Source organism: Acanthochromis polyacanthus, chromosome 23 (genome assembly GCF_021347895.1).
Source record: "Acanthochromis polyacanthus isolate Apoly-LR-REF ecotype Palm Island chromosome 23, KAUST_Apoly_ChrSc, whole genome shotgun sequence".
NCBI classification, from domain to species: Eukaryota; Metazoa; Chordata; class Actinopteri; family Pomacentridae; genus Acanthochromis; species Acanthochromis polyacanthus.
In genome coordinates this window covers 7,361,128-7,380,322 of record NC_067135.1, presented here as the reverse complement: position 1 = coordinate 7,380,322, position 19,195 = coordinate 7,361,128, and the positions used below count along the sequence as shown (strand labels likewise).

The 19,195-nt window shown below is 39.5% G+C and overlaps 1 protein-coding gene across 1 annotated transcript in view; it reads left to right on the top strand.

The window, feature by feature from the left end:
• Nucleotides 1-19,195, top strand: part of sema4f (sema domain, immunoglobulin domain (Ig), transmembrane domain (TM) and short cytoplasmic domain, (semaphorin) 4F) — a 64,742-nt gene that overhangs the window by 39,221 nt on the left and 6,326 nt on the right. The window contains exons 2-4 of the mRNA XM_022205750.2: nucleotides 13,373-13,518; nucleotides 14,072-14,131; nucleotides 18,916-19,014. Coding sequence (XP_022061442.1) covers nucleotides 13,373-13,518; nucleotides 14,072-14,131; nucleotides 18,916-19,014 — 305 coding nt within the window. The remainder of the gene's footprint in view (nucleotides 1-13,372; nucleotides 13,519-14,071; nucleotides 14,132-18,915; nucleotides 19,015-19,195) is intronic.

Genomic DNA, 19,195 nt, shown 5'->3' with positions numbered 1-19,195 from the left:
AAAGTATTATTATGGGGGGCATTTTGTGACAGGACAGTGAGAGAGAGACAGGAAACAGGGACAGAAGAGTGGGGGAGTGGCATGCAGTAAATTGCCATGAGCTGGACTTAAATTCATGACCGCTGCGTAGGGGACTACAGCCTTTGTTCTTGGGCTGCCCACCCAGCCAGCTGAGCTAACCAGGCACCTGTCCGTGGGTGTTTAGACCACAAATCCTGTCTTGATGGAGGCTGGGGCCACTGAGCACCGGTGGTTACCTTTTGTGAGAACGGCTTCATGGTTTTAAAACACCATGACCCTGTGCGACACTCCAAAACCTGGTGAACTCGATGTTGGGGCCCACAGGCCAGATCCAATGCCAAGTTTTGGTGATACTTAGTCCAGGCAAGCCTTTAGAAATCTTATTCTCTCTTATTATCATTCCTTTATCATTGTTCATTTTTATTTATCTGTGAAAATGTATTGTTTCAGTGCTAATAATTGCTAAAAAATTATCAATATTGACCCTTTGATGCACAATATGTTGTGCATCAACAAGCATTTTATTGTACAAAAATTTTCTGCTACATTGCTATTAAAAGTCCTGATATTTCTCCATTTTAAAGAACTCATGACTGCATACAATATTCTACCAAGATACACATATTATGCAAGAGGATGGCCTTATTATATCTAGCTAGCTGTACAGTCTTACTTACTGTAAGATAAAAATAGCAGGGTTGTGTTGACTCAGTGACTCATTCATACAGAAAGTCTTTCTCTCCGTCTCTCTCATACACACTGGGCTTTATGTACACACACCTCCAGTGTGAGGGCTGCTGAATGCTGCTGGCGCCCAGCTTCTAAACCAACACACACACACACACACACACACACACACACACACACACACACACACACACACACACACACACACACACACACACACACACACACTGTGCACACATGCTAATCCTGCAGGGCATGGGCGAATTTAGGGCAATCCTGATTAGTAGTGCTACTGCTTATCACCCAGAGCCAGAGAGAGAGAGAGAGAGGGGAGAGGGAAAAGAGAGAGGAGAGGGGCTCATAGAAGCTGGGGGTGGGAAGGCAACTGGGAAACTGGGGGAACTGAAGAGGTAGTGGGAGGCTGGAAACATGGAGAAGGAGGTGAAAAAATTCAAGGTACAGCAGCATGGATTCACATTTTTTTTTTTTTATTATTTGAGTACTGTTAAGCTAAAATGATCGAAATACAAACACACCAATGCATCAAGCACCAAGAGGAATCAGGGAATAATAAAAAGACAAAGCAGACTAGCCGAGCTTTCGTGGATGAAGTGGGAAAACAGCCACTGCAACCTCAGACCTCCTCCTCCTCCTCTTCTATCATTTACTTTCTGACACTTTTATTCCTTCCTCCCACATTTCCTTCAGTCTCCCCCTTTTTCTCCCCTCTCAGCCTTTTTCTTTTTGCTTGATGATGCTCTGGTTCCCATAGGACCTTAACTCGGTGTGTGTGTGTGTGTGTGTGTGTGTGTGTGTGTGTGTGTGTGTGTGTGTGTGTGTGTGTGTGTGTGTGTGTGTGTGTGTGTGTGTGTGTGTGTGTGTGCTGCTGCTCCCAGTGAAGCAGAACCTCAAAGGAAGAGGCTGACGTTGTGTGTCGAGGTCATTTTGGTGTTTTTGATGTCTTCACCTCTGAGTGGAGAGGAGGAAGGCCGGGCAGTGGATGTGTACCACTCTCTAATCAGGCGCTTGCTTACAAGGGGTTTATGAGATGTAACTAATGTCCTTCCCTTCCGCTCAAACATGGCTTGTTGCTAATTGTTGCTTCACTTAAGTGTCTGTTATGCACTGCATTATAATAGAAGAGCAAATTTGTGCAGATATTTTCACAATTAAGGGGAAAGTGCTCTTTGTGCTGATGTTAAATCTGAGTTTAAAACATGCACATACATCAACAACATCACAACTTCACTGGGAGCTGTCCATTATCAGATTACGTGAATACAATACAGAAAGCTGAGACCTCCAGTGGACTTTCTATCATTGCTCAATATGATTATTTCAGGTCGAGTATTTATACTGTTTGTGTTAAAACCGTAGACTATATGTAAAGTTGAATGAACCCTCCGTGAGGTCACCCATAGGTTTTTGAATAGCAGCATTAAAGCTCAAGGTTGCAGTTCCCGACTACTCCTAACACCCAGCTAATTAAATAATGAGCCAAAAGGTTAAGTGTGGGTGCAACTGAGGCCATGTCATTATCCTGTCCTGTGACCAATCCTTTAATTCTGCACACCTTTGAGCCTGAATGCAGTTTAAACAGCTGAGTTACATAACAATCCCCTCCCTGAACAGTTAATATAAACTTAGGATTTAGTTAATCAGGCCAAAATAATTTTTAATTCCAGGCTGTAAAATTGTGTATTTCTGCTGTAAAGTTAGACATTTCAACATGGGGGTCCATTGAGCTTGACTCGCTTTTGTAATCAACCTCAAGTGGACATTTGTTGAACTGCAGTTGTTGGCGCCTTGCAGTGGCTTCATTTTTCAGTTTACTGCTAAATCTGGGTTTAATGTGTGCACATATAAGCAGCTCTATTTGGGAGCTGTTCATGGTCCAAAATGCACCTTATGCCAGTGGAAATGTGAAACCTCTGCTTTCTGCGCTAATAATGTATGTACAACTAGAATTTATGTGGCTTTACAGAGAGAAAGGAAACGTTTCAATTCAGTATTTAAATGAGCAACATTTGCATATTCATAGTTTCAGCATTTTTATAGGAGGAATTGATTCAATTTAAATAGTTTTAAGATATTTTTTTCACCAAAGTATTTATATTGTTTGATGAAACGTGTCTGAGAAGGTCTCTGATAAATCATTCATTAATGCTGTACGGATAACTTTTCTAGTTTATAAATAAAACTTTTGACTGTTTTTACCCTCCTTTACACTTTGAAATACAAAGGAAGTAACTCCAGTGTGCCACAATTCACAAAATGTATTAATATTGATAGCTTCAGACTAAACAGAGTGTTGCAAAAATCTTTTTTTGCTGAACATTTTACCAGCAACTCTTGCAAAGGGGATTTTTCCCAACCTGGCAGCACAAACCTAATTTAGTTTAACAGTTAGCATAGCTGTTTGTTTCACATTATAAATACCTGATAAAATGCTTCTTATTTGGCAGTGGGACCCCGGTGTATGCATTATGATATACCACATTTTCTTCCAGTAGTTTGCACGTAAAACAAAACTTTGCCACGAGTACTCCAGCTTCTTTACATAACCTCAAAAAAAAATCCCTAAATGTTTGCGAGGTGCTGACTTGAGTTAAAAGCCATCTGCAGCGCTCTTAACCACACCCCATTTCACTTTGAAAGGCCCAAACATATTGTGGTTTCCCAGTGTATTGTTTTCTAATGAGAAATCAGCTCAGTCACGCAAACACTGACACTTTGCTCCAATAGGACGAACTGTTTTCTTCATTCAGATGCTCATTTCAAGGCCAAAATTGGTTTTAGATTTTAATAAAGCTGCTGTTAAAGGTCTTACGAGCTATTACTTTTGACTTGATGAAATTTGCAGACACGCTGGCACACTGGCAACGCTTGGCTGTGGCTCTAATATATCTAACTGAACAGAAAACAAGCTGTGAGACAAAGAAAGGCCTCGCTGCATGACTCTATAATGTGTGAGCGAGCAGTTGTGAGTTAGGAGCGACCTTGATGTTCATTATGTTTGGTTTGTTTGCACGCTGTCATTTATGCGCTATATTACGCTGCATAGTTTGGAATTTAGCTGTGACATTGGCGCATCAGTGTAAAATGTTTTCATCTTACGGTCTAATGTTGCTACTCGAGACGTGTTACTCTTACAAAAAGACAAAGCCTTGATCTTACTGGGCTGCTGCATTTTCTATCTGCAGTGTGTCTCTATGGATGTTATGTGATTACAAGCAAATAGACCCAAAACTGCAGCTGCAAACACTTCCATGAAATCAACTTTTCAACTTCAAGTGTGTCCATTCAGTGAAACATGTCGCACAGATGTTGTACTTCAGTCTTTGTGGACTTCAGCTGCGTTGAAATGCAGTGATTGATGCTAAATGGAGCCAAATGATGACCCGTCTCTCTGTAGATCTGGTGTGCACGCGGCTTTGATGCTTTGATGCCTTTGTGAGCCCTTTCATAGCCCAAAACAAGGCTGAAATTGACCATGACTACTACAAGATGAGGATTGTGTATCTCTCTTTGACTCACTGTCTCTTCATCTCACGCACAGATTAGGCTGTGTGATGTGTTGTCAATCCAAAATCTAGAGGAAGATGTAAGATCCAACTTTCTGAATCATTTCATGTCAAATTGTGAAACGCCCTTCGCTGAACTCTCTGCCTTGCTACTTCAATACGCTCTAGAAGCAGCTCTTGAGGCAGGATACGCCTGAATAGCTGACTTCTGTCATCAATCAAAGCAAAGACAATGAGCCACTTAGGAACAATAACAAGGGGTTAACCAAACACGACACACAACCAAGCACTACACACACACACACAATCTCAGTACCCATTTCATTGTCTAGACGCTCTAACAGACACTGCATTTTTCTTGTTCTAAATTATATTTTAAAGAAGCCACTGTATGTAATAAACCATCGTGTCTGGGCAGCTGAATACTGTTATCATTTTATTTCCAGTTGTTGTGTGTTCATTTAAAGTGATAGTAAAGCTTCAGAAATGTACAGTGAAACCAAAAATGATTCATGGCCGTACCAGAATTTGATTTATAGCGAATTTGTATTTAACAAATAGGTTACTTCTGTCTGAAAATGACAATAACAAGTGACATAATCTTGTCTTTATGTTTTAAAAGGCCGTGGACGATAGTGTTCATTCTCATTAAGAATTTGCATGTCTCCACTGGGATTTTGTTCCACCTGATGCTCTCCAGGTTTTTGAGGTTGGAAGGCTTAATTGTCATCTCTTTGGTCTTCAGTTTTCTTCAGGTTCAAAATGTTGAAATGGTTTCCTGTTAACCGTTTCCAGACCACTTTGGCTGTATGTTTCACATCATTGTCTTGTTGTTCTGCAGGCTTCCTGATGTTTTCCTCCAGAATCTTTACTCATGATGACCTTTACTTTGATAAGGTTGCCTGGTCCATTTGCTGAAAAACACACCCAAAGCATGCTTGATCGAAGGGATGATGTTCTTGAGTCTTTCTTCTTTCTTTCACCAAACAAAAGCTGCACCCCCATGTCCAAACAACACAGAATTAATCACCAGAGGCTTGATTCTTTGTCCATCTGGGCTTTTACAAAGCCTAGGTGAGCCTTTGCATGCCTCTCCGTGGAGTGTCTGCCTTCAGATGTTCTTGCCAGACATGTTCAGATTCTTCAAGATGGTGTTGATGGTTGAATCTTCTTGGCCTCTCACATCAGTTCTTGGTCAAGCAGATGTCACTTCTGGCTTCCTGCAACGGCATTTGAGAATTTTCTCAGTTGGGAACTCCTAGTACTTTTGGTGATTCTTTTCACAGTGGCTACTGGCACTTAAAAACATCTGGATATCACTTTATAGCCTGACACTGACATATTAACTTTGACTTTAACCATAATTAGCAACTGACTGACTAGAGAGCTGTGTGCTTGTTTACCTGAAATTCAACATCAGTTTAGGATAAATCAGTCTTGAGCATAGTCATTTTTGGAAAACAAGCATTATTGCTGTGTGCGAGAGACAGAAGGGTTGTCTCCCTTTGGACGACGCTGTCTGTCTGCGGTCATTCAGCATAATTCATGCTGAAGTGCTGGCATGGAGCGGCAGAGCCTGCTAATGGCAGCGCTGTCCAACGGGACAATCTGCCAAAAAGCTGGTGTATTCCTTTAACCTGTGAAGTGCGTCTGGCCCCCCGACTGCTGCCGAAACAATTCAGAGGAAACAGCAGCTGGAAAATTGGAAAATGGCTTTGAGTGGATGATAGCACTATAAATGTGTGCTTGTGCGGAGTGTGCGATTGTGTGGATGGTGCAGCTGTGTCCTGTCTCACCGTAGGGGCTGAATGTGTTCAGAGGCTGCTGTGGGGGCTGGAGCATGTGAGTGCCTCCCTGCATCGTTTCTCTGCATCCCGTCAGGTTTGATTGACAGATCAAGGAGGGGGGTGTATAATTTATCACTTCCTGGTTGGTCCAGTCCCACAATACCCTGCAGCCAGAGACCAAGGTTGATCCCCAAGAGCAAAAGTCAGTATATTAAACCCTTAATGGACATCCCCCCCTTTAGTACACACACACATACATGCAGACACACACAGACACACTCACACACACACTCTGAGACTCTGTTGGTCTCCCTCCCTGCCTGCCTGCCTGTCATGTTTAATGTATAATGAATGAATGATTCATGGCAGGGGAGAGAATTTTGTATTTTAGGACTGCTTATTCATTTATACTCACACCAGTCGCTTTTTACTCTGGGTGTGATTTTTTTTTTAAGCACGTTAAAGGTCTCCAGGTTTTCTAGATGCATTATCCGAATGATTTTTAACTTGCGCTTCCTCATTTTATGGTAAAACCTGCGTTTTCTCTTCTGTTCCAGTTATATCCATGTTGTGAAAGCTCTTTTCTACAGCGACCCCATGCTTCATATGCATGCTTAAAGCTGCTCCGTTTCATATTTTTATAATAAATGATCCAATTTATATGTACCTGTTAAAATATTTAGCATGTCGTGGAAAAAGAAATCCATTATCACCTGCTAATCTGCACTTCCTCTTACATTTGCATTGTGGTTAGGTTTTTAGTTTTGGTTCTCTCTCATCCTTTTCACGCTGTTTCCGGCCACAAAAAGCAGCTGTTTTAAGCAAACCACCTCTGGTAGACTACCTGATCAACACCAAAGTTAGCAGCAAAGTTAACTAATAAACACGGTGGAGCACTTAACAGTTAATAAGCAGCAGCTGGTGAAAAGCTAGCAGAGCTAAAAGGAGAGTAAACAATGGCTGGCAAATCCAATGAATGTTATTGAACCCAGCTGAAAGATTACATTGTCTAAAGTTAGTTAAATAATATATGCTTCTTTGTAGAAACATAGACTGTGTGTAACAGATGATGTAGCCTGTTTCTGAAAAGTGAAGCCAGCATGTTGCCTTAAACCTGCATTCTTTCTAACAACCAGCAGGGGGCGACTCCCCTTGATGTCAACAGAAGTCGGATTGTGCAGAAATTAAAGAGAAAATTTCTCACTTGATTTGTAACCAAAGTAGACATTTTTCTAATCAGTTTATGATCTTAATCACTAGTTGCAAGTCTTCTTTAACACATCAGGATGCTCATTTTGTAAATTTTGCTCCAGTTTAGGTTAAAATAGATGATGTATGTTGTAGGGCGGGGCTCCCTTGGAGTTGCCACTTTGTAGTGTCCTATTCATCTTCTTTCAAATGATAAAATCCACAAACTGATGGATGATGTCACAGTCGGTATGTCCATCTTTTATATACACTCTATGTGCAATGCAGTGGTTGAACTCCTTTACTCTGTATAGATTCTATGCACAGATGTCTAGCCTGCTCTTGTTTGCAGCAACTTAAGTCCTTTTGGTAACGTTACACCACACATGCACATCTGCACACACACAACACGCACATAAATGGTCAGAGAAAGCACTTACCCAAACCTGCAGAGCATCCCCTCGTCCCTTCTTCATATGTGTCACATCAAATGTAGTCACAGAGTCCCTCCAACAAACTATGCATCAAGACGACGAATGAGACTAAAAAGAAGAGGAGATTCTTTGTGTGTGTGTGTGTGTGTGTGTGTGTGCCTGGATGTATAGGTTCAGAGGTGTGTGTGTGTGTGTGTGTGTGTGTGTGTGACAGTGTGTGACGAAGACAGATGGTGTAGCTCTTGGAATCATCTGTACATTAGGCTGCACAGCGGGTGGTGGCATCGTGTGCACGAGTCCCACAGAGCCAGCAAGGACCCGTTTACAAGGACATCTCTGCAGACCTTGCCTTTGGCCCGTGTCACTAACACTCATGTCTGCTTTGAAGAATCTGTGTGTGTGTGTGCATTTGTGTGAGTCCAGCAAGAGGTAATAAAGGCAGAGAAGTGAGTCTGAAGAAGTTTTAATCCTGCAAGGCTGCAGGGAGGCAGACAGCAGATGAAGACAAGCGACAAAATTGACAAAAACACGAATGCTGAGCGAATGAGACTGAGAGGTCTCTAATGTTTTATTGCCTCCCTTCTCATCCCCTTCAGCTTTCATTTGAAGTCAGCTTTGATTGACAGATTTAGGAGACAAGTGTTTATTTCACCGGCTTGGGGTGTAAAAGTGAAAGAAGGACACCGTGCTGCCAAAAACTTTTAATCAAGGGCATCGAATCAGCAGCTGTGTTGCATTGTACGCGGACTGTGTGTGTTTGTGTGAGTCGCCTTCTGTCTGTTGTATCGGTCTGAATGCGCTTCCTCGCATTGGCCGCTTTTCAGGAAGTGCGGGCCCTCTGCGAGCAAATCAGAGCCACTCTTGCTATTTTACTGCCTGGAGGGCTTTGGGCTGAACAGATGGCTTCTTAGTGAATGAGAAATGACATTGATGTGAAATGTTACGGGAAACAGACACAGAATGACTGGATGGAGGCAGGGGAGGAGAGGATGCCTGTGATTCAGTTACAGGCAGATGTCAGCAGGCAGGTTGGCATCTTTTTTTCTTTTTTTTTGCATTTGACAGAATAACACAAGCCGACATGCAGACGGGCTCTAAGTGGAAAACCATGTCAGCGCCGAGTGCTGTTTATCAGAACATCCTGATGCGAGTCCCATCCAGCGTCACAGAAACAGAGGATGGTTGTACCAGTCCGTATATGTCAGTTGACAGCTGCTAAATTAGGGGTCATGTTCCTTTAAACTCCATTATGTGATCCCCAATGGATTTTCCGGATTTTTTTTTTTTCATGTGGCTTGTGTGCAGTCTTCAGTTGCACAGAAATATGATAAATACACTGTGGAATAATGCAGGGTGTGTGCTTTGTTCTTTCTTCTTTTTACCTCTCTCTCTTATTTCCAGCATCAATAAGTCAGTAAAATAAGTCCAAATGAATGTTGTTTGATGTCTTCTTTAATATTTATGGAGTATTTAGACGCTTTGATGCTTGAAATTTAAGTAGAGGATGCATGTGTCTGATTGTGAGTGTTTGTGTAAGAAAGTATAAATGAGACTGTGCAACCGGGGAAAGAAGATGTAACTCGGTCTTCCTCTTACACATGAAAAAAAAAAATGCCTTCAGTTTTATTTAATGCATGTTTTCGCTGCTGTAGTCTTTGTCTGTCGGGACCAACAGTTAATAAGAGTTCAGCTAATGTTAACAAACCTTACATAGATATTGACAGTCTGAAGTCACTTCCTGAATAAGAGACTCGCTCTTCTGTAGCAAACCATAAATTGAGAATTTGAATGCTACTAAATCACTGTAATATTCTGTCATCACTGACAGGAGTAATGCCAATTGTAGTTTTTGCTTCTATAAAATGCTCTGAATCACACTGCAACAAAAATACCACAGACGCTGCTTTTTTCTTTGTTCAGTTGTGGGAATTTTTGAGGCCACTATGAAGCATATAAACTGCCTGCAATGACAGACTGTAAATGTAGTGCAGTATATAAGTATATATAGTAAATTAGGAGTGATTTCAGACACTTCTATTGTTGTTATTTTAATTTTTTGTCATTGTTTCTTGTGACAACAGTGATGGTATTTAGCAAAGATAAATTAGAATATATCAAATGCTTTCCAGGAAGCAAAACAGGAATTCTTACAGGAATACTGTTCGTTGTTATTTTACTGATTTTGCCTGTTCTGTTAAATTACCTATATTATCTATCACAGAAAAAAGTTTACAAAACTATAAATAATGTCTACATTAAAAAATCTTCTTTTTTTTAATAAAAAAGTTTATTATTTTACGAATTTTGACTGTAAGAATTACAGTTTTTACTGTATTTAAGTCTGCTGAAAATATTATTTTTCAAATATTTGCTGTTATTTGAAGGAAAAATAAATAAATTAATGTAACTATTTTTAAACTGTTTAACAGAATTTCCCTGTTTTGTTAAATTAAAGATAATATCCAGTATAATTACAGAAAAAAGTGTAATTTTACCTGCTGACTGTTGAAAACAAAAGAAACAAACTGTAAATAATGTCCACATCAAATTTCTGCTTTTTAAAAAAAAAGTTTATTATTTTGCAATTTTTACTGTATTTAAATCTGCTACAAATATTGTTTTTCTTTCAAATATTTGCTGTTATTTGAAAGAAAAAATAAATTAATAAAATTATTTTAAAACAATTATACAGTTTTGTTAAATTAAAGATAATATTTAGAAAAATTGCAGAAAACTTTTTGGTTTTTACTGTATTTAAGTCAATTAAAATATGATTTATTTATTTTTTTACAGATTATTCTCACAGCTTTTCCAGTTTTTGAACATCACAGTATTCCCATTTTTTATATATATTTTTGACACTTTTTTGAATATTATATTTCACAATTTCTTTCTTTTTTCAGTGTCCACTAACAAACTTGATTTTTAAGGCTGATCCTGGCATCAATATTTAAGAATTTTTTAAAAGTCTGACAGAATTATATTTACCATTTTTATATAAACACAAATATTTCATGTGTACCCCCTAAAATTGGAGATGTAAAGCTGCACTGAGCTGGAGACTTTAGTTAAATACACAAAACAACAAGATGCTTGACAAACTGAGGCAGTCCATCTTAAGGTGAAGTCATATCACTTATTTCTTTCTCACTTTATCAACTCTGAGTCGATGTGCCTTTGCCTCAAAGAATACATTAATAATATTATTTCACCTGAGGACAGGATGCCTCGGTTTTTCCATGCTTCCCTGGATCTTGTGTTTTTGTACTTTCACCTGCTGCTCCTCAGAGCAGCTGTCAGATCAGCCACCAGAGCCATGCAGCGTTTCCTTCCTTCACTGCTCTTTGTGGACATACTGCTGTATTTAAAGCAGACACCGCTGCTTTGACATTTCTCCACTTCTGCTTCCTGTTTCTTCATAATAACCAGAATGACTTTCCTCGGTAATATCTAAATTAATTTGCGTTCTCATTTCGTGTTTGCATGTGTTTAGGTGGTAGTGAACACAGCATTTATACGAAGCCATTAGCCCATAACTGCCCTGAACACAAACATGGGTGTCGGCTTCGTTACTGTCATTAGTCATCAACTCTTTAATTGTGCACTTGCGGTGGGCTATGAGTAAGATGTTATATCTGTTTTTTTCGTGTCCGGTTGAGGTTAAATTAACTTCCCATGCTTTACTCCGTTAATCTGTCATGAGATCTGTGTATCCGCGGCCCGGTCTGTGTTTGTAGTGTGTGCTGAGGTGTGTAATGATCGACAGGGAAAACTGCGTATGAACAGATTTGTGGTAAGTCCTGAGAATTAGCGAGGCTGGTGGAGTCTGGCAGGATGAGCCGCTGCCAAGCTGGTTGGCTGGAGAGGCTGAGAGGAGCGAGGGCAGTGGAGCAGCGGACTTGAGGGAGCAGGAGGACGGGATTAAGTCAAAACAAACACAAAATGAATCAGAAAGACTGAGTAAAGCCGTGACGCCGAGGAGCAGCGCGCTGACTGAGGGAACGATCTGGCAAAAAGTGGAAAAGCGGGGTTGAAACGCTGCTGTGGTGTGAAGGTTGAAGCTCAGCAGGGAGACGCAAAGCTCATCTTTACACACCAGAGCAAAAGAGACAGCTGGAAAGTGATCATAGCGCCATCTAGAAGGATGTCCGGATGCTTGAAATGGATCTCGAGGAGAGGAGGAGCTATGAGTGAGGATGTACAGGTGTTTCCTCTGCAGAACCCACAATTTATCACAGAGACGCTGGAATATACACTGTAGAATAGATTATTTTGCAGACAGTTGGCAGCTATTTGGCATATTTTCGCTGTTTTGTTAAATTGCAAATGAAAAAAAAATAGTAACGGCACAAAAAATCATTAATTTACACGTCAAAACTACAAATAATACCTTATAAAATACATTTTGATAGTAAAATTACAGAGTTTTTCCTGCATATAAGCTATCGAACATCCATCCATCCATCCATCCATCCATCCACCAGTTTTTGAACGCTGAACACTGAACAACAATGTGTGGATGTATAAATTAATACAATTTGGAGATTTCTGGGCAAAAAATAAAGACACTGTGTGCATCGCAAGGTAAATCGAGTTGGACTTTCATTCATGTGTTTTACGGTAATTAAGCACATTAATTAAGTTTTTATGTTCACTGGTTGGATTCTCTCAGTGGCTTAAAGCACTAGCTTAGCCTCTTTAACAGTTATTTCCTCTGCTTGGTGGGAAGGACGAAGACTTGAGGAGAAGTGAAGAAAGGACTCGAGAATGGACAAACTGAGAAATAAGAAAAGCTGATGCAAACAAAGTAAATTCAGACTCAGTGACTTTCAGTGGAAATTTGAATGTTTTTATGCATTTTTTTTTTGCCTGTTTCATGAAGCTGAACAAAGGTCAGCATGGTAGGACTTCCTCTCACACACACAGGTGGACTAAATTTGCACACACAGACTCTCACCAGCACTCCAAAGAAGTCCGGCACACAGCTGTGCTCTTTATTCTCAGCAGCTGGGACACACACACACACACACACACACACACACACACACACACACACACACACACACACACACACACACACACACACACACACACACACACACACACACGCTTTGTCCTCCAGTCTAAAGAGTAGGAGGGAGACTGACTGAGAGAACAAACAAGAGCTGGAACACAATTCAAAAGCTTTGGGGATTTGATTCATGTGATAGTCTGGAGATTAGGGACACAAATATAGATGATATTACACATGATGTATTATTGAAAAGATGAATCCATTCAATATCCGATGCTGTTCTGCATAATTTAGTTTATTGCATTTCTCCTCTGCAGTGTATTTTAGGCAAACAGATAAAAATCCAGAAGGATGTTTCAGCAGCAATGATGGGAAATAAGAAGAAACAGAGCCATAAATGGAGGTTTGTTGTGACTGTAACTGTACAAATAAGGGAAAAAGCCACTAGAGTGAAAAAGAATGATAAAGACTCACAGAGATTAAAAGAGTTAATCTGTGGTTCTGATTTTGTGAGAGTTCAGGGTAAAAGAAGGGTGACTCATCTCCCCCATCTACTCTCCTCCCTTCTTCCCTCAACTTGTTATCTCTTTAGAAGCTCTTGCTGGGAATGCGGCGTTCATTCATCCCGTGTGAAGCAGGAAGTAAACAGCTGCTTTTTGTTTTGTGCATCTATTTTAGCTTCTGTCTTGACTCACTGCCTCTGTTTTTGGTCCACAGACACCGTTCTGGGTCCCGACACCTTCCTGGGCGCCGCCAACTTCAGCACCTTCCTGCTGGACCGGTCCACTGGGATGCTCTTCCTCGGAGCCAGAGATGCCATACTGGCTGTGGACACCAACAAACTGAACGAACGACCAAGAAAGGTATTTTTTGCTCATATTCATTGCATTTGACTGGTCAGTTATTTTCAGTGAGTCCACATCCTCCTGTTGACTCTCATAAAAATGATTAAAATTATTTAAAAAAAAAACAATTTTTATACAAATTAGACCTATAAGATTAGAAATATTATTATTTTTTAAAAGAAAAGCAGTTTTTTTCAATGAAGATAGCATTAAAGAATCAGAAATACAGTCTAGACATTAATAATGTGGTAAATGACAACTCTAGCTGGAAATGTCTGATTTGACAGACGAACATTTCTCTCCTGTGTTCTAATGCTACATTGTGTTGGCTAATGTTGTTGAAAGGATAATTAATGATTAGAAAACCCTTGTGCAGTTATGTTAGCACAAGAATAAAAGTGTGAGTTTTCATGGAAAACGTGAAATTGTCTGAGTGACCCCAAACTTTTGAACGGTTGTGTTTATGTAGAAGAAGAAAGAGGAACTCAGGGTGATGATTCTAACACTGACTACTAATAATCTACCGATGATGTAACCAGTTCTTTCTGTTCTCTGTTTTCACTTCATCCAGATTGTTTGGGACGTACCAGAGGACAAGAGGAAGTCTTGTGTTGGGAAGGGAAAGACAGAGGTGAGACCTGAGCGTGTTTGTTCCCACACACACCTTCTTCTTTTGTCCAATTCAGCTCAAACGTAATGAATGGTTGTGATTTATGCAAACACTAAAGTGCTGTTTTAAACTCAGACAGTTGGGAAACTCGTCGCCAACACTCATTCATGCCCGTAGGAGGTCTGATTTACACTGACTCATATTATTTACTGTCTTGCAATAATCCGGTTGCAACCCAGGAAAGTCCTAGAAAGCACAGCGACTGCTAATGACGTCTAAGTGGTGCCTGGGTAATATATCCTGAACTATTTAAATGCTCTGAAGCTACTCTGATGCACTGTCACCTTTGAGACTTAAATAATGATGATGTTAGCAGGCTTTTACTTAAATTAGTAAAACATCAAACTATAAACGGTAGATTCCATAATGCTTCCATAGGTTAGAAAGCTGTGAAATGTCAACCCAAATCACTGAGGGTGAATGGTGATTTTCTGTATTTTTTAATGTAAATTAACAGGTTTTTACCTTGATGTGGTTTTTAACTTTATTATAAAGGGATTTTGATACCTTATATGCAATAATCTGCTAATTTTGAGGATGTTCCTGGAATTCAATGTGATGTTTTTGAGTTTAAGTAATATAGAGACTTATTTATGTAAATCTGACCAACTGTTTTCAAATGTAAGACACCGTGTATGTGTGATGTTTCAAAGTTTGGCCTATACTGTTTTCTCTATGGATTTTTTTCTAGATAAATTACAAATTGTTAATGGTTTTTGGACATTTTTTATGTTTAACCCTGCAAAACCCACTGTTGCAGAAATACAACATCAGTTTCATTTTTTAAAAGTATATATATTTGCTCATTTTTATTAAGGTTTAAGTATTATTATTATTTATTTATTTTGGTTAATATATAGACATATACATATATAAAGTTTTAATTTTTTGTTTTGTTTTTCTCTATATATATGTATATATATGTGTGTGTATATATATAAACTCAAATATAGAAAATTTTTTTTACATTTTTTAAATTCTTCTTTCAAGTAAAGGATATAATATTGTATGTCAAGTAAAGAATATATTGTTAATTGTTCATTTTTTGTTTAATTTTTTCAATTAATTGGGTCTTACAGGGTTAAGCGCACTTGATAGACATGCAGACCTCAGCTTATCAAGGTGCATATTGTATAAATATAGACGTGGTTTTTATTTTTTAAAAAACTCCAAGCAGGACTGAGATTTTGTCAGTCAGTAAAACCTTCTTTTTTGTGGCAGGAAGTAAGCAATCAGGCATTTCTGTGAAAGGCTGCACAATATCTGAAAAACATGGCATTTTTGTTTTTTCTGTTATATATTCTGTTACGAAAACATGCTGGAATGTTCACCAGATGGCTTAAATAACTCCATTTGAAAAGAATTAATCCTTCTGGAGTGATTGGGGTGAGTTTGCGGGGCAGTCGAAAATAAATAACAGCATTTTAAAAAAGCCGTTTGGGGCCTTTCTCATATGGTGTAACACTTGCAAAGCCATCGAAATGAGTTTTTTGCTTTGTGCAACATTCAGATCTGGCTTTGCATTTGTCATAGCGAGCTCTGCGGTGCTAATCCGAATGGTCAACAAACTCACTGCCTTTAAATGGGAGTAAATGATGTTCTGTCAGACGGCCTTTTCTTGTACATTTGTCATCGCTAGTGAGAGTTTTCTTTTTGTGTCAAGCAGCAAAAGCTTGACGTGTTAGAGTTCATTTGTCTCGTTTCCCTCACATGCTTCCGGCACATATTGTAATGTTAATGCTGAAATGATGCATCTTAAGCTACTCTCTCCCTCTCCTGTCAGCAAATCCCATGAAAAGATCATAACTAACAATAAATGTATCCATCTAGCAAGTGTTTCCAAAGCTTAGTTTGTTGGTTTATTCTCTCTTTATTCCTAAAAACGTGGCATTTCTCATTTAAAAAGAGCTCCATAGCTTCATATCAACAAAGCAGGGGTTGCTATTTGTTATTTGAGGGAAAAAAAACTTTCAAAATCACCAAAGCTCTCCTTTAATTCTGATCTGAATAGTGAGATTTCATGTGGCTGTGCATGTATTTCGTGCTACATTTGTGTGTGTTTTTCACAACCTCTTGCTGTTAGGCATCGGATGGGAAGTTCTGGGACTTATGCCAAGACTTCATCAGGGGTGTGTGTGTGTGTAGAGATGCAGAAACAGCAAGAGAGGCTGTATGTGAAGTCACAGATGTCCAGTAACTGTCCGTGGAAAGTGATTAAATAGAGCGTACTGTACACTCAAGCTGTACGTTTCATTGTGCCGCGACCGCAACCAAACTGCTTACAGTAAACCAACTGAGTTACAGTTTACTGATTTGGTGGTTTTAACATGCAGTGCCAGACTGAAATGGAGCTCTGGAGGAACAAGAATATTCCCTCAAATGACCCAATAATGCTCCACTAACGCCTCAGTCCAGAGAAATGAGGTCAAATCAAAAGACAAACAAAGCCAACGGAAGGTCGGCGTTTCAACGGAAAGGAGGTGCAATTAGTTATGACCCATTTTTTGCAGTCATTATCAGCACGGTTTGCTGCCTTCCAGTGTGAGAAGGTGAGAGACTGATAAAGGCAGGAAAGAGCAGGGCTGTGGAGTTTTGTTTTCTGCAAAGACATCGATTACAAGATTGCATGTGAGTCCGGGGGAGAGAGGGAAGGAGACTCAACAAGAGAGTGTATGCGTGTGAATCATGCCAAAACTGCACACTCATATGGACAAATCTGGGCAGGGTTACTCCAGCCTTTATTACTAAAAACAGGATGTTACTAAACTCAGGAAATCAGGGATGTTGAAATCATAAATGAGATGATATTTCACTGAAGTTTCATGTCACCACTGCAGAAACATAAAGTTAATTGAAAGTTTGAAAATGTGGGAAAAAAATATACATATTCTAACAGTGAGACTTCTGATGTCCACATTTTCAACATTTTTGGGAAATCTTTTGGGAAACATTTTTTGGTGGAAAAAAAAGAAGTGTTAAAAATGTTTCTTTCAGAACATTCACAAAAAAAATGTGAATATATACACACACACACACACACACACACACACACATACATATATATATATATATATATATATATATATATATATATTGTGAATGTTCTTAAAGAAAATAGAAGTTTTACTGAAACTGAGATATTTTTAGGATTTTTTGGGGAAGATTTTTGCTCATCTTTTGAAAATATTTACAAGAATTTTCTTGTCAAATTTGGGGGATTTTTTAAAATATAACTTTTAAGGAGTTATTTGAATTTTCTTCCTGAAGATTTTGCAAAATTTCAGAAATTTGGGCGTTTTTTTGCTGAATTTTTGGACTTTTTTCAGACAAGGAAACTATTTTTGGTGCCTGTAAATGAAGACAACAGGAGGGTTAAATGGAACACATTTCCACCAATCATCTGCCACATATCTGGAACTGGGTGATAAATCTCCTCCTTTCAGTAGATAAATGTCAGTAAGCATGAAAAGCTTTTAGCAGTTTCGTGTCAGGATGCATAATTTCCGCAGTGAAATCATGGAAGCTTTTAACATTAAGGGGAATAATTAGAACCAAGACACAATAGAATTCAATCGAACAGAGCCATTCGATCCACCCCACGCCAGACTGTGAATGAAGCTTATTCATATGAATGAGGCTAATTTGAGCCGATGAAATGGCTAATCCCAAGTTGATCCCATTGTTAGCATCCTGAGCTCACGTTCTCTGGCTCTGTGCATCCGTCTCACGTGGAGACGTACCAGCATGCCGTGGGGCCGGTGGGGAGGGCGGCTGATTTTGGATGACATGATCTGGGCATCAGAGGCAATCAGGTCTCTGGGGAGGAGGTGACTCAGGCCTGGAGCTCATCCACACACACACACGGACACACACACTACCGGCTTAATAAAGTGCTTGCGTCAAGGCTTCACGGTTACTGGGGCGGGACGATGGGGGTGTTTTTCCATAACAGCTGCCGACTGAATGTACAGAGAGGAAAAAAACAGAGTGGGCGTGAAAAAATATGTCATCCATAGTCTGCATTTTTGACGCCAACAAAAGCAGCACGTGTGCTTTTTGTGTGTTTTATATAGATATGCATGGAAGTGATGGTCTGTCAGGCCTGTGTGAGTCAGTCAGTCAGGGAGGGTGGTCTCTGCTGGCAGCAGTGGGGATCTCAGGTGTCACTTCCAGCACCGAGGGTCTCCAATTTCCAGTCAGAATCATTGATAGTCGAGCCATTCTCAGAATCTACTAAAACCTTTCTCTAAAAACACCACAGTGGTTAATACATAGGGTCATGGATAAAACGCATATCTACTACCAATGCATTTTTTGTTTATAGAGTGAGACATAATGTAACTTCTTTCTGGTGTAGCTGAGCCTTTGGACATCATTGTAATATGTTCTACTGTGCGCTATGTAAGTTGAGTTGCTTTGTGTTGTTTTCATTGTTTTTTTTTCCATGTATTGTGACGTAGCAGCTGTACTGTAACACAATTATATCCTAAAATGCACTTTTTTCTGAAAGATAGAATAGAGTAGCCACTTCATTGTCAACCAGAACACATCGTGACTGAAATTTCGATGCCAAAAGCTCGCTATTGGACTGATAAAAAAAGAAAAAAAAGTCATTCTAAATAAAAAACTATTACAATATATCATTACATATCATGTTAACAGTTTTTTTTTAAGTAAAATATGGATTCTATTGAACCTGGATGTAAAACCTCTCTTTATTTCTGTGTGATTGTCTCCCCCTACAGGTCGACTGCAATAACTACATCCGCCTGCTGGAGTTTCTGGGAGACGGACGCATCTACGTGTGCGGCACCTATGCCTTTGACCCCCAGTGTGCCTTCCTGGTTAGTGTGTTTACCTTCTTCCATGTGTTTATTCACCAGCTGGTTCCAAAACTGCATTATATGCTTTAATAAATGTCTGTGACAGCATCCCACATCCACAACAGCAGACAGACTGTGTTGTTCGCCCACTACAGTGAATTTATTCACATTTAAAGTTTTTCTAGGACCTTATCCACTCACT